General features: G+C 36.0%; 1 protein-coding gene across 2 annotated transcripts in view; it reads left to right on the forward strand.

Moving 5' to 3' along the window:
* Positions 1-20,726: 20,726 nt before the first annotated feature.
* The window catches only part of HDX (highly divergent homeobox), a 110,815-nt gene continuing 105,584 nt past the window's right edge, over positions 20,727-25,957 (forward strand). Inside the window, exons 1-3 of one of the 2 annotated variants that reach the window (XM_054716030.1) lie at positions 20,727-20,873; positions 21,497-21,499; positions 25,271-25,358. In XM_054716030.1, coding sequence (XP_054572005.1) covers positions 20,727-20,873; positions 21,497-21,499; positions 25,271-25,358 — 238 coding nt within the window. The remainder of the gene's footprint in view (positions 20,874-21,496; positions 21,500-25,270; positions 25,359-25,957) is intronic. The other variant, XM_054716034.1, reaches the window with a different exon arrangement.

Below are 25,957 nucleotides of genomic sequence, written 5' to 3' on the forward strand. Positions count from 1 at the left end.
CCATTTGCAACAGCATGGATGGAACTGGAGAGCATTATACTAAGTGAAATACACCAGTTGGAGAAAAATAAATATCACATGATCTCACTCATATGTGGGATATAATGATCAACATAAACTGATGAACAAAAATACATCCAGATACAAATTGCTGGGGAGGAGGGGGTTAGAGATCAACTAAAGGACTTATATGCATGCATATTAGCATAACCAATGGACACAGACACTGGGGAGGTGGGGGCTTGTTAGGGGTTGGAAGGGCTGAGTGGCAGGTCAATCAGGGAAAAAGGAGTCATATGAAAAACTTTAAGCAATAAAAAAAGATTAGTCTCTTTTTACATGATTATAATAATAATAATAATAATAATAAATAATTTCTTCATTTGAGGTTTATTATAGAGGCCTAGTGCATGAAATTCATGCACTGGTAGGGTCCCTAGTGGCTGGTGGCAGCTGGCCAGGTATTCCCTCTCTTCCCCCAGCTGGCTGCAGTCAGCCAGGGCCTCTCTCCCTTCCCCTGGCCATCCCGCACTCTGGTTGAACTCTCAGAAGAACTCCTGAGGATACAATTTGCATACTACACTTTTATTATATAGGAAAATGTGGGGTGGCTTGGTGTATATTATTCCTTGTAAGATTTATCAGTTGGTTATAAAAATGTTAACTACTAACCAAAATAGCTTTCACATGGAACATTATACTTTACCAAGAATATACCCCGGTAATTCATTATGTGAATAAGGGCAGGAGAGGTTTTATAGCCCATCTTCTAGATGAAACTGAGCACCAAGACATCAATTATTTCTCTTAAGGCCATAAGACTAGAAAGTAGTGAAACTTAGTAGAAGTGGAGGTGTTCTGACTTTTAATGTAGTGCTCCCATTCCATCATTCCAAAAGGCTACCTGAACTTCTGCTTACAGCCATGATGAAGTAACTGTAATAAGATTTATCCTGACATCTCAAATATCTACAAAGAAAAAATAATAAAAATATATATGAAATAATGCATTTCAGCTATTTTTCAAAAGGCAGCACAGGACCATAAATCCTGAAAGAAGGGAAACAAATAAGATGAGTCCTATGATTATTCCATTGACAGCCTGGAGAAAGTTTCCAGACCACAACCCAAGGAAAAGGGAACTAAGCCCAAAAGTCTCTGAGTTGAAGAGCCAGAGTTTAGATTTCAGGGAGGATTGGATGGCTAGAATTTGAGGGACAGTGTACCAAAGAAGAAAAAGCTCATGGCAGAAAACTACACATTGAGAGAATTCTGGGAATTTGTACAGGGATCCCTCAAGTTTTTGGCTGAATACTGATAAGTGCTAATGTGTGAGTAAACTAGTGAGGACAGGGAAAGATCGACTAGAAATAATCAGGCAAACATTTTTCAGAGGTCACATAGGATCAGGAATATAAATATTCCATATTCCTAATAACCAAAATGGAAAAAGTCATATTTCATGGAATATCTAGACAGATCCTCAGAAAGGTATTGCCTCAGTAATGTGGCAAATTAACCCTAAACTAAAGGCAATTCTGGATTTTCTTAACAAAAGCAAACCTCCAAAGAATCTAACTATTCCAAATAACTTTAAATATATCTCAGAACAAAGCCCACAAGTAGTTAAAGAATACAAAATCATCCACTATTCAGCAATAAAATTTATATTATTTGTAATTAAATGAAAAAATCATCAAGCATGCAAAGAAATAGTAAAATATAATCCATAGTATGGTGAAAAAGCAATTATAAAAACAGAATGAATAATAATAGACTAGCATAGAATTAGTAGAAAATAATGTTGAAATAGCTATTATAACTATATTCTTTATGTTCAAGAAAGTACAGAAAAGCAACAACATGATGAGGTACAAAATGGAAGATTTATTAAAAGATCTAAATTGAAATTCCAGAGACAAAATACAGTATATGAAATTACAAATACAGTGGGTGGTTTTGACAGCAGATTATCCACAGCAGAAGAAAATGTTTGTGAACTTGAATACATACAAGCAGAAATTGTCCAAAATGAAAAATATGGGGAAAAATAAAGAGCAAGAGTGAGTTGTGGGACCTTCTTCAACATAACATACAAATTTTTGAGACCTAGAAGAAGTATAATAATATAGTTAAAATTTTTCCAAATTTGATGAAAATTATAAACCCACATATTTAAGAAGCTCAACAAATTCTAAGAAAAAGAAAGCAGAATAAATGTTTCCATGACATTTCATAATCTAATTGCTGAAATCCAGGAAAAACAAAAATCTTAACAGCAGCCAAAGTGAGGTGGAGGGAATCTTATGTATAGAAAAATAAACATTAGAATGATAGGAGGCATCTCAATGAAAAAAAATGCAACCTAGAAGACAATGGAGCAATATTTTTAACATACTGAAAAATAAAAACATTGTTAAACTCAAAATGTATACCACAATAGCAAAACAAAATAAAGATTTTCTTATTCACACAAAGGAAAAAAATACATTACCAGCAGATTACATTACCAAAATGTTCAAGAAAGACTGTCAGGCAGAAGAAAAATGATATGAAATTAAAATTTGGATGTACACAATGAAATTAAGAGCAATGGAAAAAATAAATATGTAGATAAATACAAATGATTTTTTAATTTAAAAATTCACGTTCAAGTGACATTTTTAAAGTAAAAATTTATTAAGTGTTTTATAACATGTAAAACCAAATGCATAATAACAATAGCACAAAGGCTAGGAGAAGAGAAATAAAAGTATACTGTTTTAAGATTCTTCTGTTACTGTAGGGTAGTGTATAAAATATCATGGTAAATTATCTTGACAATAAGTTAAAAATGTGTACCATGCTCAGCCGGCATGGCTCAGTGGTTGAGCATCAACCTATGAACCAGGAGGTCATGGTTCCATTCCCAGACAGGGCACATGCCCAAGTTGTGGGCTCAATACCCAGTGGGAGCCTGCAGGAGGCAGCCGATCAATGATTCTCTCTCATTATTGTTGTTTCTATCTCTCACTCTCTCTTCCTTCCTCTCTGAAATCAACAAAAAATATATTTTTAAAAAATGTATACCATGGTCACTAAAACAACCACTAAAATAAAATGACAATAGGATAATGAGTTAACCAGTAAAATAAAGTTATAAAATATTTAATTAAACCCAAATAGTCCAAAAGGAAAAGAGGAAACAAAGAACTAATAAGACAAGTGGAAAGCAACAAAATTGTAGATTTAAACCCAACCACATTCATTGCAAAATGGCATAAACATACCAATTAAAAGGCAGATATTGTCACATTAGACTTTTCTATATAATATCTACAAGTATCCCATTTTAAATACTGTATAAAGAAGTAGATAAGTTAAACATAAACAAATTAAAAACAATATATCATGAAACAATAATCAAAAAAGCTGACCAGCCCGGCCAGGGTGGCTCAGAGGTTGAGCATCGACCTATGAACTAGGAGGTCAGGGTACGATGCCTGGTCAGGGCACATGACTCGATTTCGGGCTTGATCCCCAGTAGGGGATCTGCAGAAGGCAGCAAATCAATGATTCTCTTTCATCATTGATGTTTCTATCTCTCTCCTTCTCCCTTCCTCTCTGAAATCAATAAAATATATTTTTAAAAAGCTGACCACTGTAATATCTGATAAAGATTTCAGAGAAAAAATATTATCAGAAATAAAGAAGTTTATTTTAATAAAAGGATCAGTTCATTAAGAGAACATAAAAACCCTAAATATTTAGGAATCTATAACAGAGCTCTAAAATATTTAAAGCAAAAACTGATAAAACAGAAAAAGACTAATTATACAATTATATTCAGAGATTTTAACACCTTAAAATTACTGAGTTGTCTCAGTAATTACTAGAACAAGTAGAGAGAAAATCAATAACCATTTAAGACTTGAACAATACTCTAAACATACTCGACCTAATTGACTAGTACACTCCACACTAAAGGAGTAAGATGCACATTATTCATGTACATATAATTGCTCAACATGAACTATATTTGGGGTCATAAAACAAACTATTGATATTTTAAAAATTGAAATCACATTAGTGATGTCCCCTGATCATAACAGGGATTAAACTAAAAATCAATAAAAGAAAGATATCTGGGAAATCTCCAGATAATTAAAAACTAAATAACATACTTGTAAGTTACCAATGGTCAAACGAGAGCTCCCAAGGGAAATTAAGAAGCACTTGGTACTCTGTGAAAATGAATTTGCAACAAATCAAAATACGTGGAATGCAGTTAAATCAGTGCATACAAGTTAATTTAGAGCATTAAAGACATCCTAGAAAAAGAGAAAGTTTGAAAATTTATTATTTGAGTTTCACCACAATGAACTATTGCTGGAAGAGTAAATTAAAACCAAAACAAGAAAAAAGAAAAAAAAAAAACTCATGTAGACACAGACAACATTTTGGTGATTACCAGAGGGAAATGGGTGTGGGGAGAGATAGAAGAGAATAAAGGGAGATAAAATGATGACGGGAGGAAACTTGATTTTATGTGGTGAACACAAAATACAATATACAGGTAATGTATTGTATAATTGTACACCTAAAACCTATATAATTTTATTAACCAATATCACCCAAATAAATTTAATGCAAAATTAAAACAAAAACAAGCAACCTGAGAAAAGAAGAACAGAAGTAAATGAAATAGAATACAGAAAAAATAAAGAAATGCAATGAAACCAAAAGCTAGATTTTTAAGACTTTACAACAGAAAAGACAGATGACACAAATTACCATTATCAGTAATGAGGGAGAAGGCATCACCACAGACTAAACAGACATTAAATAATATATCTGTGGTCTATTAAATTTATGCCTACAAATTAAACAATTTAAAAGAAATGGGCATATTATTTGAAAGACAGAATTACCAAAGCTTCTTTGAGAAGAAATACAAGAACTGAGCAGTTTATATCTGTTAATAAAATTGAATTTGCAATTAAAACCCTTCCTTTGAAAAAATCTCCAAGCCCAAATTACTAAACTATTGAATTCTATAAAACAAGAAAGAAGTAATATCAACTATATGCAAACTTTTTCAGGAAATAGAAGTGGAGGTAAAACTTTGCAACTCTGAGCACTTACTATATCCCAGACATTGTTCTCGAAGATGGAAAATTAAAAAGATAAAATTTTGTTCACTGTCCCCCAGAACCTAATAGTGCAGTGAGATAAAATTAAGAAATTTCTTATCCCTTTGTCTATCCTGGGGACATAAAATTTGATAGAATAGCTACAATGAACTAGAAGTACAATACATAAATTAAGCAACCACTTCAAAAACATGCAAAGAAATGTAGTCCAAAAGTCAATGAATTAAAACATTCTAAAAATATTCAAATAATCCAAACGAAGGTGGAGAAGGAAAAACAGAACAAAAACTTAGAAGGACAAACAGAAAACAACTAATAAAATGGTATGCCTAAATCCAGGATTACCAGTAATTACATTAAAGGTAAGTGGTCTAGACACATAAATTGAAAGAGGTATTGTCATATTAAGTTTTTAAAACCCAACTATATTCTGTATATAAGAAACTCATTTATATATATATAAAAGGTTAATATGCAAATTGTCCCCACAGGAGTTTGACCGGGAAGACCAGGAGTTTGATCGCTCGCTATGATGTGCGCTGACCACCAAGGGGTGGTGCAGAATGAAGGGAGGCCCCAGGTGGCAGCCAGAAGGAAGGTGCCAGCCGGCAGCTAGAAGGCCATGATCAGCCCTGATCGCCGGCCAGGCCTAGGGACCCTACCTGTGAATGAATTTCATGCACTGGGTGTCTAGTTTTATATATAAAGACATAATTTTAAAGCAAAAATGTTAGAAAATTATGTACTATGACAGAGTATTCAAAATGGAAGTATATATATATTAGTTTCAGAAAAATTAGAATATAGAACAAAGGATAGTACAAGGAATAGAGAAGGTTATACCATAATGAGGGTCAGTTCACCAAAAGGATGTAACAATCCTAATTGTGTATATTCCTAACAACAGACCTTCAAAATACATAAAGCAAAACTGAAAAAATTAAAAATAGAAACATTTAAGTCCTTTATCCATTTTGAGTTTATTTTTGTGTATGGTGTAAGTTGGTGGTCTAGTTTCATTTTTTTGGTATGTATCTGTCCAATTTTCCCAGCACCATTTATTGAAGAGACTGTTTTGACTCCATTTTATGCTCTTGCCTCCTTTGTCAAATATCAATTGAGCATAATGGCTTGTATCAATTTCTGGGTTCTCTGTTCTGTTCCACTAGTCTATATGTCTGTTCCTGTGCCAGTACCAGGCAGTTTTGAGAACATCAGCTTTGTAATATAGCTTGATATCTGGTATTATGATCCCTCTAACATTGTTCTTTTTTCTCAAGATTGCTGCAGCTATTTGGGGTCTTTTTTTATTCCAGATGAATTTTTGGGGAGTTTGTTCTAGGTCTTTGAAGTATGCCATTGGTATTTTACTGGGGATTGCAATGAATTTATAGATTGCTTTGGGTAGTATGGACATTTTAATGATGTTGATTCTACCAATCCATGAACATAGTATATCTTTCCATTTGTTACGTCTTCCTCTACCTCTTTTTTCAGCATCTTGAAGTTTTCTAAGTACGAGGTCTTTTATCTCCTGGGTTAAATTTATTCCGAGGTATCTTAATTTTTTGTTGCAATGGTAAATGGGATTGTTTTTTTAGTTTCTCTTTCTGTGAGTTCATTATTGGTGTATAGAAAGCCATATACTTCTGGGTGTTAATTTTGTATCCTGTTACATTGCCGAATTCATTCATTTAGTCTAGTAGGTTGTTTTTTTTATGGAGTCTTTGGGGTTTTCTATCTATTAAACATAAGATGGGAAACCATAACAATCTTAGAAGAAGTCATAAGCAGCAAAATAGCAGGCATTTGTTGTAGCAATATCTTTACCGATACAGCTCCTAGAGCAATGGAAACTAATGAGAAAATAAACAAATGGGATTACATCAAAATAAAAAATTTCTGCACAGCAAAAGAAACCATCATCAAAACAACAAGAAAGCCCACTGCATGGGAGAACATATTTGCCAATGTTATCTCGATAAGGGTTTAAGCTCCAAAATTTATAGGGAACTCATACAACTTAACAAAAGGAAGATAAACAATCCAATTAAAAAATGGGCAACAGACCTAAATAGACACTTTTTGAAAGAGGACATACAGAAGGCCAAGAGACACATGAAAACATGCTCAAAGTCCCTAATTATCCGAGAGATGCAAATCAAAACAACAATGAGGTACCATCTCACACCTGCCAGAATGGCTATCATCAACAACTAAGGACAGTGCTGGAGAGGATGCAGAGAAAAAGGAACCCTTCTTCACTGCTGGTGGGAATGCAGACGGGTGCAACCACTGTGGAAAACATTATGCCATTTCCTCAAAAAACTCAAAATGGAACTCCCATTTGACCCAGTAATCCCACTTCTAGGAATATATCCCAAGAAACCAGAAACACCAATTAGAAAGGATATCTGCACCCCTATGTTCATAGCAGCACAATTTACAATAGCTAAGATTTGGAAACAGCCCAAGTGCCATCAGCAGATGAGTGGATTAAAAAACTGTGATACATCCACACAAGGGAATACTAAGCTGCTGTAAACAAGAAGGAATTCTTACTATTGGCAACATCATGGATGGAACTGGAGAGCATTGTGCTAAGCAAAATAAGCCAGTCAGTGGAAGATAAATACCACATGATCTCACTCATTTGTGAAATATAAAGATTATAAACTGATGAACAAAAATAGATACAGAGGCAAAGAAGCATTGAACAGATTGTCAAACTACAGTGAGAGGCAGGGGAGGGTTGGGGGGTGTAAGAGATCAACCAAAGGACTTGTATGCATGCATATAAGCATAACCAGTGGACACAAGACACTGGGAAGGGGGGTGAGGGCATGTTCTGGGGTATAGGGGAGGCCAGGGGGAGGTCAATGGGGAAAAAAGGAGACATACATCATACAATTTGTAATACTTTTAAAAATAAAAAAATAGTTATTTTTAATAATTATTTGTCAATAATTTTGACAAAATAAAAAAGAAATGAACTCCAAATAGATTAAAGTATTAAATGTTAAACTCAAAACCTTAAAAATCGTAAAGAAAAATGTAGGCAGTAAAGTCTTGGGCATTTCTTGTAGCAATATTTTTTTCTGATATATTACCTCCAGGAAGGGAATAAAAAGAAAAAATAAACAAATGAAACTACATCAAACTAAGAACATTTGCACAGAAAAGTAAACTATCAACAAAATTAAAAAAACAACCCACTGAATGGAAGAAGATATTTGTCAATAATATATGTGATAAGGGGTTAATATCCAAAATATAAACAATTTATAAAACTTAACAATGAAAAAAAAACACTACCAATTTAAAAATGGGCAAAGGACCTGAATAGTCACTTACACAAAGAGGACATAGAGATGGCCAACAGACATATGAAGAGATGCTTGACATCACTAATAATCAGAGAAATGCAAATAAAACCACAATGGGAACACTGGCCCAGTGGCTCAGTTGGTTGGGGTGTCGTCCGATACATCAAAAGGTTGCGGTTTTGATTCCTGGTTAGGGCACATACCTAGGTTGTGGGTTGGATCCCTGATCAGGGCACGTATGGGAAGCAATCCATTGATATTTTTCTCTTACTTGTATATGGATGTTTCTCTCCCTTCCTGTCTCTCTAAAATCAATAAACATATCCTCTGGTGAGGATTTAAAAAAACACCATGAAATATCACCTCACATCTTTCACAGTGACTATCATCAATAAATCAACAAATGAGTGTTGGCAAGGATGTGGAGAAAAGGGAACCCTCGTGCACTGTTGGTTGGAATGCAGACTGGTGCAGCCACTGTGAAAAGCAGTATGGAGTACCTTAAATATTTAAAAATGGAACTGTCTTATGAGCCAGTGTTTCCATTTATGGGAATTTATCCAAAGAAACCTGAAACTCTAATTTGAAGGAATATATACACACCTATGTTCATGGCAACGTTATTTGCAATAGCCAATATTTGAAAGCAGCCCAAGTGCCCATTAGTAGATGAGTGGATAAAAAAGCTGTGGTGCATTTATACAATGCAATACTACTAGGCCATAAAAAAATATTACCTTTTGCAACAGCATGGATGGACCCGGGTATTATGCTAACTAAAATAAGCCAGTTAGAGAAAGGCAAGTACCATATGATTTAATTAATATGTGGATAATGGACAAAATAAACTAACAAACAAAAGAGAAACTGACTCCTAGACAGAGAACAGATTGACCGCTGTTAAGAGGGGAAGATACTTGCAGGACTGGGTGGAAAAAGTGAAGGGATTAAGCAAAATAAAATAAAAGATCATTGACACAGACAATAGTATGGTCATTACCAGAGGGAAAAAAGGGTTGGGGGGGGAGGGAGGTTGAAGAGGATATAAGGAGGATAAATGGTGATAGAAGGAGACTTGACTTGGGGTGCTGAACACAAAATATAATATACAGATGATGTATTATAGAATTGTACACCTGAAACCTACTCTCTGAATGCATAATAATCTGGCCACTCAGTGTATATCCTATATAATAAAAGACTAATATGCAAATTGTCCCCTCGACCAGGAGTTCGACCAGCAGGCAGGCTGGCCAACTGCCCATGTCCCCTCCCCCTGGCCAGGATGGTTGGACCCCACCCATGCACGAATTCATGCACTAAATTCACAACTCCTCGGAGGATGTCCGACTGCCGGTTTAGGCCTGATCCTGTTGGACATCCCTCTCGCAATCGGGACAGCTGGCTCCTAACTGCTCGCCTGCCTGCATGCCTGATCACCCCCTAACTGCCCCCCTGCTGGCCTGGTCATCCCATAACTGTCTGGAAGGAAGTTAGACATCTGGAAGATGTCCGGTCACCTGGTCTAATTAGCATATTATACTTTTATTAGTATAGGTGTCACCCCAATGAATTCAATAAAAAAAGAAAAGTTAAATAAAAATAGAAATAGACATGTCTATAAGTATACTTTGGGATTTCATTATTTTTCTTTCAATAATTATTAAAACAAGTATCAGCCCTAGCCAGTTTTGCTCAGTGGATAGAGCTTTGGCCTATGGACTAAAGGGTCCTGGGTTCAATTCCAGTCAAGGGTACGTACCTTGGTTGCAGGCTCCTCCCCAACCCAGGTCCTCATCAGGGCTCATGCAGGAGGCAACCAATCAATGTTTCTCTCATATCGATGTTTCTGCCTTTCCCTCTATCCTCCATTCTCTCTAAAAATCATTGGAAAAATATCCTGGGATGAGGATTAACAACAACAACAAAAAAAAAGCAATCATAAAATCATTAAAGATATAGAAGATCTGCCCTAGCTGGTTTGGCTCAGTGGATAGAGTGTCAGCCTACTGAAGGGCCCAGGGTTCAATTCCTGTCAAGGGCATGTACCAGTTGCAGCATGCAGGAGGCAACCAATCGATGTGTCTCACATTGCTGTTTCTCTCTGTATCTCCTCCTCCTTTCAACTCTCTCTAAAAATCAATAAAAATGATCCTCAGGTGAGGATTAACAATATAACAACAGGGAAAAAAAAGATATAGAAGGTCTGAACAATATTATCAACCAACATGAACTAAGGGACATTTTTAGTACAGCAGAAGACATGTTCCTTTCAAATATGAATAGAACAGTCTTTAAAAGAAACCATATTCTGTTGGGTTATAACATAAACTTTACAAATTTTAAAACAATTGGAATTATATAAAGTACTAGAGGCCTGGTGCACCAAATTCGTGCACTGGGCGGGGTGTCCCTCAGCCCAGCCTGCACTGTCTCCAATCTGGGACCCCTCGGGGGATGTCTGACTGCTGGTTTAGGCCCAATCCCAGCAGTCAGACATCCCTCTCACAATCCGGGACTGCTGTCTCCCAACCGCTCGCCTGCCTGCCTGCCTGCCTGATTGCCCGTAACCACTTCTGCCTTCCAGCCTAATCATCTCCTAACCACTCCCCTGATAGCCTGATCGACACCTAACTGCTCCCCTGCAAGCCTGATTGCCCTCAACTGCCCTACCCTGAAGGCCTGCTCACCCCTAACTGCCCTCCCCTGCCAACCTGGTCACCCCCAACTGCCCTCCCCTGCTGGCCTGGCCACCCCCAACTGACCTCCCCTGCCAACCTGGTTGCCCCTAACTGCCCTCCCCTGCCAGCCATCTTGTGGTGGCCATCTTGTGACCACATGGGGGCAGCCATCTTGTGTTCACATGAGGGCCGCCATCTTGTGACCACATGGGGTGGCCATCTTGTGCTAGGGTGTGACATTCAATTTGCATATTACCTCTTTATTATATAGGATGTTCTCTAACTGTAGCCAAATGAAATCAATAATAAAGATATCTTGGAGTTCCTTAAATATTTTAATTAAACTGTAAACAAGGGAAAATAGGGAGTATTTTAATCTAAATTACAATTTAGATGCACCCGGTGTTATCATTGTTTTGATTTGAATTTCCCTGATAACTAATAGTGATGGGCATCTTTTTAAATATCTCTTGGGCATTTGTATGTTTTCTTCAGAAAAGTGTGTTCAAGCCCTTTTACCATTTTTTTTTAAATTGGGCAAGTAGGTGTTTTTTTCTTGTTGTTTTTTCCTCTATTGAGTTGTTGAGTTCCATATATATATATATATATATATATATATATATATATATATATGATATATTTTGAAAATTAACCCCTTATCAGATATATGGTTTGAAATATTTTTCCCATTTCATAAATTACTTTTTAATTTTGTTGATTGTTTCTTTTGCAGAAGATTTTTAGATTTATGAAGTCCCACTTATCTATTTTTGCTTTTGTTGCCTATAATTTTGGTGACATGTTCAAGAATCATTGGCAAGACAAATGTCCAAAAGTTTTGTTTCTTTTTTCCTATGCTTCCTTCTAGAAGTTTTTAGCTTCAGGTCTATGTTTAAGTCTTTAATTTACTTTAAGTTGATTTTTTTTAATGAATAGTTGTTTACACCTGTTGGGATAGCTATTATTAAAAAGCCAAAATATAACCGGTCTTGTCAGGGTTGTGGAGAAACTGGAACCCCTGTACATTGTTGGTGGGAATGCAAAAATATTCAGGAACAATGGAAAGCTATATGGAGATACTTGAAAAATTAAAAATAGAACTACTATATGACCCAACAATACCATTTTTGGATATTATATTAAAAGTATTAAAATCAGGATCTTAAAGAAGTATCTGCACTACCATGTTTATTGCAGCACTATATACAATAAGCACAATATGGAAACAAAATGTCCATTTACAGAGGAACAAAGAAAATATCGTATATACATACAGTGGAATATTATTCAGCCTTAAAAAGGGAAATTATGTCATTTGCAACAACATGCATAAATCTGTTGGATACTATTCTGAGTGAAGTAAGCAAGTCAGTGGATATATAGTGCACGATTCAACTTGTACGAGGGCTGCAAAATAGTTAAACTCACAGAAACAGAGAAAGCCATAGTGGTTACCAGGAGACAGAGAGTGAGGAAAGTGGGGAGTTGTTATTCAATAGATATACAGTTTCAGTTATGCTGAATGAATAAGTACTAGAGATCTGCTGTACAATATAGTAGTTACAAGTTAGCACTAATGTTTTGCACACTTCAAAATTTGTTAACAGGTTAGATTTCCTGTTAAGTGTTCTTATTACAAAACAAACAGAAAATCCATGAGATACAAAAAAACTCTGGGTTGAGTTGGATATGTTGATTACTTCGATTATAGTGATTATATCATTGGTTTTTGCATAACTCATCAAATTGTGGACTTTAAATATGTACAGCTCTTTGTATATCAATTATACCTTGATAAGTCTGTTAAAAAATGCAGCCTATCAAAATTAGCCAAAGCCATCCTTAGAAGTAAATTTTTAATATTAGTTGCTGAAATTTTTAAAAAAGATGAAAGGCCAAAGATCAGCAACCTAAATTTCCATCTTTAAAAAAACTAGAAAAAAATAGAAAATTTAATCCAAATTAGCAGCATGAAGAGAATAGTAAAAATAAGAACAAAATTCAATGAAAATGGAGACAGATAAACAACAGACCAAATTCAATGAAACCAAAAGCTACTTATTTCAGAAGGTCAATAAAAGTCACCCTAGCTGGTTTGGCTCAGTGGACAGAGCCTTGGCCTGTGGATTGAAGGGTCCTGGGTTCGATTCTGGTCAAGAGTATATGACTGGGTTGCAGGCTCGATGCCCAGTTTGGGGGCATGCAGGAGGCAGCCAATCAATGATTCTCACATCATTGATGTTTCTATCTCTCTTTCCCTCTCCCTTCCTCTCTGAAATAGATAAAAATGTTTTAAAAATAAAAGTGATAAGCCCCTGGCCAAACTGACCAAGACAAATAATAGAGAAGAAACAAACTGTCAAACTCAATAAGAAAAAGGTGCATCTAAACCAACCCTATAGCCAAAATAATAAGAAAATAGTATTAAAAAACTTTACACTTTAAATACAGAAACTTAGATAAAATTGACCAATTCTTAAAAAACACAAATTACCAAAGCTTACTCAAGAAGAAACAGATATAACCAGAATAACACAAATAAACCATTTTTAGTTTAAAACTTTCCAACAAAGAAAATCCTATGCTCAGATGGCTTCATTCGTGATTTCTCACAAAGATTTAATGGAAGGGGGAGAGAAATAATTCTATGTAATGTCTTGTAGGAAATAAATGGAAAAAAATGAGTCATAAACATAAATGTGAAATGAAAAAATATAAAACTGCTAGAAGAAACAAAATTTTTGTGACCACGAATTAAACAAGATTTCTTAGATATGGCACTAAAACCACAATTCATTTGCCATTTGAACCAATGATCCCACTCTTGGAATGTATCCTAAGAAACCTGAAACACCAATCAGAAAGAATATATGCACCCCTCTGTTCATAGCAGTGTTACTTACAATAGCTAAGATCTGGAAACAGCCCAAGTGCCCATTAGTGAATGAGTGGATTACAAAGCAGTGGTAAATTTACACAATAGAATATTATGCAACTGTAAAAAGAAGAATTTCTTACCCTTTGTGACAGTATGGATGGACCTGGGAAGTATTATGCTTAGTGAAACAAGCCAATCAGAGAAAGACATAGCACATGATCTTAGTTATATGTCAAATCAAATGAGCATACTATACTGATGAACAAAACAGTTCCAGAGGAATGAATGCATAGAATAGGCTGACAAATCTTGGCAGGGAGACCAGAGGAGATTAATCAAAGAACTTATCTATATATATAAAAGCCAGCGACCATAACGCCATAATGACCAGAACAACCGGTCGCTATGACGCCCACTGTGGCCAGTGAACTGGCCCGATCAGGGGTTCGAGATGGCTGGCCAACCTCCCATGGCTCCTCACCCCAGCCATGCCCGCCCCTGATCAGCCTTTCCCACCCCAATAGAGGGCAGGGCGGCCCGGCCAACCCCCTGCAGCCCCTCCCCCTGGCCAGCCCCATCAGGGTGGGGGGGCCCATTGGGGGTGGGGCTGGTCTGCTAACCTCCTGCAGCCCTTCCCCAGAGCCTTCCCCGCCCCCAACAGGCCCCACCACCCCAATCAGGGGCAGGGCCGGCTGGCCAACTGCCTGCAGCCCCTCCCCCCAGTTGGCCCCACCCCCGATGGGCCCCCACCACCCTGATCAGCCCACAGCCCCTTCCCCCAGCCAGCTCCACCCTCAATCATCGCCCCACTCCTATCAGGGGCAGGGCCAGGCAGCCAACCACCCATGACTCCTCCCCCAGGCTGCTGGCCCCTGATCAGTCCCCTGCAACACAGTATATGGCAGGTGTCAGCAGCAGATGGCAGAGCATGGAACATGGCAGGCATCAGCCATGGTGGGATGGTGGAGCAGGTGAGCAGGGGCGCTAAACCAAGGTGGGGTGCTGGTTGCTGTCATCAGGGTGAGCCTCTGGTGGTTAATGAAAAGTCTTTGCTCCCACATGCCATGGTCCCGCCTGGCCCTTCCACCCACTGCCAGCACCTGGTGCTGGTCCCAATCACTCAGAGCCATCAGCTGGTGCGAGTGGCAGCTGCCAGCCCTGATCGCCTCTGAGGGCTTCTCCAACTCCCCCTGCTGCTGAGGGGTGATTGGGAAAGTAGCCACCACTCGCACCTTCTGATGGTGCTGGCCCTGCTTGCACCTGCTGTTGGCATTGGCCACAATCCTCTCCACGCCATCAGCAGTTACCAGAGGGGAACAGCGCTGTCAGCGCATGGATGTGGCGGTGGCAGGAGCAGGGCTGCCGGCAGAGAAGGGACCAGGGGCCCGCAGTTGGAGGGGCTGGGCAGGGGCATGGAGGATGGGCCAAGACCTGCCCTTGCGCCCACCACAGCCTCACGGCTGACAGTTCCTTTCAAGGTGCATGAATTCGTGCCCTGGGCCCCTAGTATACATATATGCATAACCACTTGACACAAACAATAGTGTGGCAAAGGCCTGGGGTGCAGCAGGGGCTGGGAGGAAAGGGGTCAAGGGAGGAAAATTGGGGGACATCTGTAATACTGTCAACAATAAAAATAAAATTAAAAAAAGAATACACTTGATTTATCAATATAATAGCAGCACACTTTATAATAACTAAGATTTGGAAACATCCTAAGTGTCCATCAGCAGATGAGTGAATTATAAAGCTGTGGTACATCTACATAATGGAATACCGTGCTGATACAAAAAGAAACAACTCTTGCCCAGCCGAATGTGGCTTAGCGGTTGAACGTTGACCCAGGAACTAAGAGGTCACTGGTTTGATTCCTGGTCAGGGCATATGAGCAGGTTGCTGGCTCGATCCCCAGTGCGGGGTGTGCAGGAGGCAGCCAATCAATTATTCTCTCTCATCATTGATGTTTCTATCTCTCCCTCTCCCTTTCTCTCTGAAGTCAATAAAAATATATTTGGGAAAAAAAGAAAGAAATCTTACCATTTGCAACAGCATGGATGGACCTAGAGAGCATTATGCTTAGTGAAATAAGCCAGACAGAGAAAGATAAGTATCACATGATCTCACTCATTTGTGGAATATAATGAACAACATAAACAGATGAACAAAAATAGATCCAATAGAAGTATTGAATAGACCATCAAACCTCATAAGGAAGACAGGGGAGGGTGATAAGGGGTGTAAGAGATCAACCAAAGGACTTGTATGCGTGCATATAAGCATAATCAATAGACACATACACTGGTGGGGTATGAGGGCCTGTGCTGGGAGGTAGGAGTGGGCTGGCAGAGATCAATGGGGGGAAAAGGAGACATATGTAATACTTTCAACAATAAAGAATTAAAAAAGAAAACGTGTTTGTGAACTACACTGTTAATAAAATAAGAAGACAAACCAAAAGCAGGGAGAAAATATTTGCAAGTCATATTTCTGATGACAAGTATACAGAATATGTAATAAACGCTAACAACTCAATAATACCTAAGCAAACAATCCAGTTTAAAAATTTGCAAAATATTTGGACACTTCTACAAAGAAGATATATGGATTGCAAATAAGCATATTAATAGATGCTCAACATCATTAGTCACTAGGAAAATACAAATTAAAACCATAATAATAATATACTATTATACAGATATTAGAATGGCTAACTTCAAATAAGTATGATAAATGCTGGTGAGGAGATAAAAAAAACACAAAGAAACTTCATAGAATATTTTTGAGAAAAACATTGTGTACTTTTGAACACAAGCCACTTTTTAAAACAGTTTAGCAGTTTCTTATAAAGTTAAGCATATACTTACCATATTACCTAGCAATTACAATCCAGAGTATTTGCTCAAGAGAAATTAAACCATATTTGCAGAGCTAAACCTGCATATAAATGTTTTTAACAGCTTTATTAATAATAGTCAAGAACTTGAAAAAGCCCAAATATCCACTGATGGATGAATGGATAAACCATGGTACATCCATACAATAGAATACTACTCTGAAATAAAAAAAAAAAAAGTACTGATACATACAACACAGGTAAATATCAAATGCATTGTGGTCAATGAAAGAAGCTAGTTTCAGTAAGATACATATGTGTAACTCCATTATTATGGCATTCTACAAAAATTAAAATTATAGAAACAGATTAGTTGTTGACAGGGCCTGTGTGGCTGGAGGGATTGATTATAAAGAAGCAGCATAAGGGAATTATTTTGGAGTGATAGAATTGTTTTGTGTTTTTATGGTGGAGGTGGTTTCATGACTACTATATACATATATTTGTCTTAACTCATAAAACTATACACCAAAAGAGTGATATTTATTGTATGTAAATTTAAAGATGAATAATAATAATGTACTAAAAGGACAATGTTAATAGAGACATATTGGCCAAGATAAAGATACTCAAGGTGTTATATTAACCTAGGCTTAACTCTTTAAAAACAGTAACAAAACAACAACAAAAAAAACAATGGCTTACACAAACTTCAAATTTTTATTGTTGGAAAAAATGTGTAATATTTGAATTGAATTTTATGGACTCCCCATTTTAATATCATATTTTTCAAGAATGAGTACTTATGGGTAAAATATTTTGGTATTTTGCAAATTAGTTAACCAGTTAAGACATTATTAGGGCATTATTAGAGCAGATTTTAAGTATGACATCTGATGTATAAGAACAATGTTATATAGGAATTTATCTGACATATTCCCATGTGGAAATATATCCTTAGCTACCAGGAACTTCTAAAGAGGTAGTCATTCCTAGAAACTATTTTTCAAGTACTTCTGAAGCAATAAATCTAAAATATGTTACTCATTCTTCTCCTTGTTTGAATACAATATACTGAGCATAATTTAATCTTTTCTCAATGGCTCAGGGTCCTCATTAAAACATCAAATTTTAAAGCTTAGAGAAATCTAACAAATCGCATACCTGAATACTATAAACAAAAGGGCCTAGTTATACTTAAAAATATAAATACATTATAACTGTAACATACTTTATAATTTAAGAAAAATCAGTTTGCATATCCCAAATGATTGGACCAATCCAGAATGAAAAGTAAAATGTCATAGAATCTAATATTTTATAGACTAGGAAATGGATGTTTATAGAAATTAAGTGATTTACCCAATATATCACAGTAGAGCTGAGAGTAGGTCACAAGTTGTCTTATTCTTGTGGGATGGCATGTGCTGAGTGGGTGGTACAGTGCAAAGAATAAATCTTGGGGTAAAGCTAAATGACTTATTTTAGCATTTAATCCCTTAATTCAGTTACCTTCCCTACCCCAAATCAGTAGACCTCCATTTTTATGAAACCAGTGGATTATTATTTTATCTATCACATATACAGTATAAGACCCCAACTTTTATTGTGTGTTTTTTTTTTTTTTTTACAGAGGGGAAGGGAGAGGGATAGAGAGTTAGAAACATCGATGAGAGAGAAACATCGATGAGCTGCCTCCTGCACACCTCCTACTGGGGATGTGCCCGCAACCAAGGTACATGCCCTTGACCGGAATCGAACCCGGGACCTCTCAGTCCTCAGGCTGACGCTCTATCCACTGAGCCAGACTGGTTAGGGCAAGACCCCAACTTTTAAATTGAAGGTTTTTACAACTCTTAATTTTTGTGCAAATGATTTAAAGTTTTGGTAGTATAATCATTCAATATTGTTCCACTTAATAGACCAAGATAACTAGGATGGGTGGAGGTAATGACAAATTATCTTGCTTATAAAGGTTTGTCTACTTGCTGTAATTTGAAAGAAATATAGTAGATCTCTTGAGTGAAGTGAACTTCACTTCCTGATGTTGCTACTGAATTTAAGGGGAAAACTAAAAAGTTTACACTATTGTTAGAGTTGTTGACTCCAGAAATCTGTTTAGTACTGGTTACCTATATTTGGCTATTAGTTTTAGTGACAAAGGACCTGCTGTGCTTTTAAAGATTCATATCATATTTGGGTAAGTGTAGCAGTTTTAGCCAGACAATAGAAAAACATTCCTATATTATTAGGTCAGGTATCATCACACCTGGGTATCTCCCATATGTTGCACTCTAGGCTTTTTATGGTATTACAGCCCTGCAGAAAGTGATCAGAGCCTTTACCTTGATTATGCATTAGTGAACTGAAATTTATTCCCCTCCTCAGAACTCATTCCAAAGCTCTTTGCATCTAAATCCACACCAAATGAAGCTTTTCAGGTATATGACTTCCATCTTTTGTCTCAGCAAAAACAATGTGCTCTGAAAGCTGGCAGCCAAAATAGTAAATATTGCTTTGATAGATGCTGTCCTCTGGACCCAACGTCTTTGAAAATTGGTCAGATTTCACATAAAAGATTTATACTTTTTCATGGGTAACCCTTCAGAAAATTAGTGGAGTTATTTGTTTCTTAATGTCCCAGGAAGAAACTCTACTCTCATCTTTCAGGTGTCCTCTCCAATATCTGACTTTCTTTCATCAGATCGCTAGACATTAGATAGGAAGATGTTTGTATGGGCAAGAAAGGAAGTTGGGTGTACAAATGCAGAGGATTGCTATATGACTGTCTTTAATTTTTTTATGAGATGGCTTTATAATTTAAAATATTCAGACAAAGGGACGTTAATTTTTATGTCAGTGTTCTTGTTTTGTTGTGTTTTTTTTCCATACGTAGTATACTAGAATGATTTCTATTTTGTTTGGCTTATAGGGTTGTTGTTTTTCTAATTTTGAGAGACACTTTCCTTGGGAAGGGTTTTTTTCTGACTGTCAACTTTTAGCAATAATTTCAGTGTGACAGCTTTTAACAAGAACCTAAAATTGCCTTAATCTAATTATAAGTATTTTATATAAAATGCACTACTAGAATTTATCATTTTTAAAAAGAGTTTGACCTGCTTTTTACTTCTGATATTACGAGTTGTTTTCCCTTAATATTAAATATGTTACATATTGATGGGAAGGATAAAGTATTTTGTAAATTTCTCTTATCTAATTATGATGGTGTTAATTTAATTAAAAGGTTTATAGTTTTTATATGGGTTCTTTTTAGTAAAATGTACACGATTTTGATTCTTGATTTGTATACTATATAGTTATTAAAATAATTATTTTATTATCACCTAAAGCAATTTTCATAATCACTAAAACTTCTTGTTTATTTTCAAGCTTTAAAAAAGGGGTTTGTTTTAATATATCAAAAGTACCCTTTTACCCAGAAAGAAAGAAAAAGAAGACACTTTTTTGTTCCAGAGCACAGCTTCTGGCTATAAGACATATACCAGATGTCTTGCTTGACAAAGAACAGTGAGTGTCCCTGTTGATAATTGACCACGTATGGCTACCACCATCTCTGGCTTTATTAGCCATAAATATTTATTTCAGTGAAAGACACTATCCAGATAAGGCTTTCATTTTATTGTCTTTAATGTTGGTGTTTTTTCTAAGCAAATTCAATGTATTTCCATTATGTATAATTTTTCAGTGAAAACCTGTCTCCCTTTGGCACACAGATTTTTGCCCACTAATGGGTATTAATTGACTTTAAAATATCTTGCAGCTTCAAAGCACTGAAATTGTTTTTTTAAAAACTTGCAAATTCTACACATACACAGTTTTTATTCAAATTTTCAGAGTATCTTCTTTTATTTTTAGATGAATCTACGTTCTGTATTTACTGTAGAACAACAAAGGATTTTACAGCGTTATTATGAAAATGGAATGACAAATCAAAGTAAAAATTGCTTTCAGCTAATATTACAGTGTGCACAGGAGACTAAGCTGGACTTCAGTGTAGTCAGGGTAAGTATTGAGGTCTTACGTTCTCAAATTTATAGCTTTTTATTCCAAGTTATAATTGCTTAATATAAGAAAAACTATGAGGGTATGAAGTCACTAACTTTATAAACAGCTTCATTTCCCTGGTATAAGTATATTAATTTTAAAATAAACTAAGCTAATTATTCATTATTTGTTTCTATGAATACCTTGAAGAAACTAAAAATAAGTTGCATTTAAACATATCTTTAAATATCCCAGTCCTTCAAACTAATGAATACCTTTAAAATTAGTTGTTGATTTTATGTTGTCTTTAACCTAGAATTAATATAGATAGATAGTCCTACAAAATTATATCAGTAAAACAGGCATTTACTGAGGGACTATTGTGTATCTAGCATATTTTCTTTTATCTAAAAACAAGAAAAAAAGCATATTTTCAGGCATTTATAACTTGAGTATTTCTGTCTTTTTAGGAAAATCTAGACTTTCTTACGAATACTTCCTCTGTCTTTTAATTAAAATGCATGCGTTTTAATGGGTTAGCAAGTGAAGGACAATAAAACACAAGGGAGGAAATTTTTCTTTATCACAATCATATTCATCTGTAAAAATCAGAGCTGTCAAACATTTGAGAATGCAATGAGAAGGTGATAGAGAGGATGCAAGAGATAAATCTATCAGAACTAGTCACAGATTTCACTGAGTGCATAGGTCCTTTTATGTTTATCTGGACATGTTACAAATCCTGCTGGCATGAAACCTTAGGGGTTTAAATATTAGCAACTTTCCCATCCTTGTCATCATCAGACTAATTTGGGAAAGAGAAAGAATGTCTCTTTTTTTCAATTATTTTTTCTCAGAGGAACTTTCAAAGATCATAAAGATAAAAATATCTTGATAAGCAAAATTATTTGGGAAATCAATTTCTTAAAAACTAAATGATATATTCATCTTAAAATAATAAGGGAATTGTGCCACCAATTCTAGGGGTGTGGGGATATTCAGGATATCTATTACTTATTGACTGAGATCAACCATCATAAACTAGAAATTTTTCCTATTGATAGCTTAAAATTTCCTATTTGAAATGCCCTTTAGTGAACCTGAGAGAAAAAATGTTTAATTGCTTTAGAAAAAATAATGTCCTATCTAATAAAGAGGGGATATGCAAATTGACCAGCACACCATCACAAAGATGGTGGCACCCAGAGCGGAGGTGGGGTTTCCATAACACAAGATGGCTGCACGCACAGTGGAGGCTGAGTTCCCATAACGAGCCTTAAGGAGCAATCAGCAGGGACCTGAGGCTGCGTGGTAGTGGACCGGGGCAGGGGACCTGAGGCTGTGCTTCCTGCCCAGTAGGGCTTGACATGGGACCTCAGGCCATGCCCCCCGCCTGGCAAGCCTTGATGGGGTATCTCAGGCCATGTCCCCAATCCGGTTGAGCTTGATGGGGGACCTGAGGCTGCACCCTCCACCCAGAGCTGGGCCAGGGGACCTGAGGCTGCACCCCCTGCCCGGCGGGGCTTGACAGGGGTGGGGCCGGCCAGGTCTGCATCTCGCCCAATGGGGGTGGGGCCACTTGGGTCTGGGTGGTCTTGCACGATTTTGAGGTGCCACGAGTGGGCGGGGACTTGACTCTGGGTCCCATAGTGTGCCCCAGACTCTGACAGGAGGAAGATTTTCATATACATTTTACTAATTTTTTTTTCATTTCTGACACTTCTATTATAGAGAAAGGGCAAATAGCAATATTAAAATACTTCCTCTAATTAATCCCTTTTAATGTGCACAAATTTCGTGCACCAGGCCACTAGTAAAGTGTATAATATTTCAAATTGATGAGATTTCACTTTATAAGTACAAACTCATTCCCCCTGCACCTACGGTAACTTCTTTCTTTCTTCCCTTTTTTCCCCATTTTATTTTACCATTGCTTTAAAGTGAAATGCCTTCTTAAGCAGCTGCTTTGTGGACTGTGACCTTTCATATTTCGAATTTGTTATTGAATCTTTCTTAATAACTTACTGATTGTACTTAAATATTGAGAGTGTTAAAATACACACATTTATATTTATGCTTCAAATGATGTGAAATCTAAAACGATAGAAATAAAAAGAAATAAATTCATAAAATGTAAGCTTACAAGTAAAATGTTACATAAATTACAAGGAATTGTGTCAAAGAGATTCATTCTCTCTATTGTAGGAGAGCGTACAGAAATTTGGTCTTCCAAATCTAAATTCCAACACAGTTTTGGTGGCTTTACTAGTCAGAAAAAAAGGGAGTTCTTTATCAACTCATCATCCACAACGTCCCCTCTCCCCAGTATTTTGCTTGTTCTTTTGAAATATAAATTACTTTTATCATTTATAATATAGTGTTTGTTGTGTTTTTCTTCATTTTACTAAACATGATCTTAATGTAAATAGAACTTAAAAGATTAAAATATCCATGCAAAAATAAATATGATGGGGTAATGGTACAGGAAAACAAAGAGGAAGGTCTAAACAAAAGAAAATAAGTTGGGAATTTCTAAGAGAAAACTGAAAAGTATCTTATGGACACTAAGGATTGATGACCCAAGCATCTTTCCATTTTTTATCTGGTATCACTTTCCTGTCCAAATCCCAAATTAACATATCTATTTGTTTGACCTATTTTTTCTCTCACACCAATAAGGCCTTTGGAAAGAAAAATAATGTATATTCTATAAGCATGGGTAAATTTTGGATTCTGTAAGTGAATGACTTTTAGGAAAATTTTTTTTCAGCTATTTGGAACCTTTAGACAATAAATTTTCTTTATTTTTAATATTTTAAGTGGAAATATTTTTAATACATACTTTATTACTTTACTTCAGTAGATAATATTGAAAATAATTAAACCCTTACTTTTTGACTCAGAGTTTCGTTATGGAAATCAATTATTGTACCGTGCTCACATAATAATGCCCACAACATGCTAAGGTATATGGAGTGACTTTCCCCTTTACTAAAAAACACCAGTCTAATGATTTCTCACATCAATTCTTGTGTATGTGTATGTGTATGTGTGTGTGTGTGTTTCCATCTCCTTTTTAGTGAGCTATATGCATTTCGTAAACATTCTTAGTTTCAGTGCTAACAAAGTGTCTCCAAAAGCAAACTCAATCACCAAGACCCCTCATATTTGTGATATCTAACTTATTATAGATTAGAATACCAAGTTTATTAAATCCTATATAATAAAAGGCTAATATGCAAATTGTCCACTTGACCAGGAGTTCAATCAAGAGTTCAACCAAGGGGTGGGGCCGACCAACCACCTGCAGCCCCTCCCCCTGGCTGGCCCCACCCCTTGATCACCCCTCCACCCCAATCAGGAATGGGGCCAGTCCACCAACTGCCTGCAGCCCTCCCCCCTGTCGGCCTGCCCCGATTGGAGGCTGGCCGACCAGACTCCACCTGTGCACGAATTAGTGCACCAAGCCTCTAGTTATATATAAAACAAAATAAAGTAGGTTTTAAGGTCAGGGATTGTTTTAGTAAAATACATGGATCTTGTTACATCTAGGTTGTCTGCCTTCTGAGGTTAGATAGCTGAGTGTCATATGCACATGATATTCTACTGAATTTTATTTTGTGATGGGTATATAATATATATACCTAGGGATTTATGTAAATAATATTTGCCCTATGTAAGTAAGTCATAAATTATCAATGCACTGGGATCACTTTTAAATTTCTGTGTTAGGGTAAATATTCTGGTATTGTGATGAGAACATGGTAGGCTATTTATTTTTTTTCTCAGAAATATTGCCGAGCTGCCCTTCCAATGTAGTAGCTCTTGAGTTCACATTTTACCAATTCACTACGGTTTCATGTTTATAATTTTTAAATGTAATTCTTATATACGTTTATGAAAATTATGCCTCATAATTCTTTTGCTTATTTTTCATACTTGAAAAACCATATCACAATAATTTAGGAATATTTGTAAAATTTACCTTTTTGAACCATACATCAAAATTACATTTATCCAAAAACATTTCTTTTTTTAAAAAATTTCTTTATTGATTAAGGTGTTACATATGTGTCCTTATTCCCCCATCCCTCCGACTCATGCCCTCACCTCTCTGTTGTCTGTGTCATTAGTTAGGCTTATATGCATGCATACAAGTCCTTTGGTTGATCTCTCCACCTCACCCTCACCCTCCCCTACCTTCTTTTTAGATATTTCTTTTGAGTATATACTTTAAAACCTTCTAGATTTTTTCTCCTGTTTCATTCTGTGACATTTATATTCATTTGTCCCTCTGCTTATAATTCTCACTTCTGTGGTTTAGTAAAACTAAATCAGAGTTCATTTAAAATTTCCACAGCCTCATATAAAGCAAAATGGAGCCATCTCAGTTTCTGGAACATTTAATTTATTAGAGAAATATTAATTACAAAAGTATAAAGTGGCCAACAGAGACGACCATTTCAGGAATTTCTCACCATAGTGGAAGAAGAATATGTTTTGAGATCAAGAAAATTGATTTTAAATTCTGGTGGCAGGTATCCACAAGTCACTTAACATTTCTAAACCTCAATTTCTTCACTTACACAATTTTAAAGTAATACTTACCAAAGGAGATAATATCTATAAAAATATATGATGGGTATTTAATACATGATAGCTTTTATTTGTAGTATTGCAGCAACATTAATATAGTTTATAGTATAAAGAGCATAGCAAATTGGGTAATTTTTGTGGTCTTCTAAAACTTTTGGTCACACAAAAGTTAACCAAATATTAAATTTACCCTGCACCATGTCTGTGTGAAGCTAGTTCATTTAATGTTCTCACTTATTTATTTTTTAAGAATTCTTAATAGATTAATCTGTTTTGGTAGTTTATAATCTGGTGTACATTTTGAAATAATTATAGAGTTTATTGATCACATTATGGAATGAAATATTTCTTATTGCACATTTTAAGAAGAATCATGATTCAATGTAATAATACTAAGATTATTAAAATACATTATTTACGTAAAAATACATATTTTGTAATCAATTCCTGAATGCTAATCACTAGTGTTATTTTATTAATAATATATTTTCTGTTTATAAAAGCAA

The sequence above is a fragment of the Eptesicus fuscus genome, chromosome 1 (assembly GCF_027574615.1).
Source record: "Eptesicus fuscus isolate TK198812 chromosome 1, DD_ASM_mEF_20220401, whole genome shotgun sequence".
Classification (NCBI taxonomy): domain Eukaryota; kingdom Metazoa; phylum Chordata; class Mammalia; order Chiroptera; family Vespertilionidae; genus Eptesicus; species Eptesicus fuscus.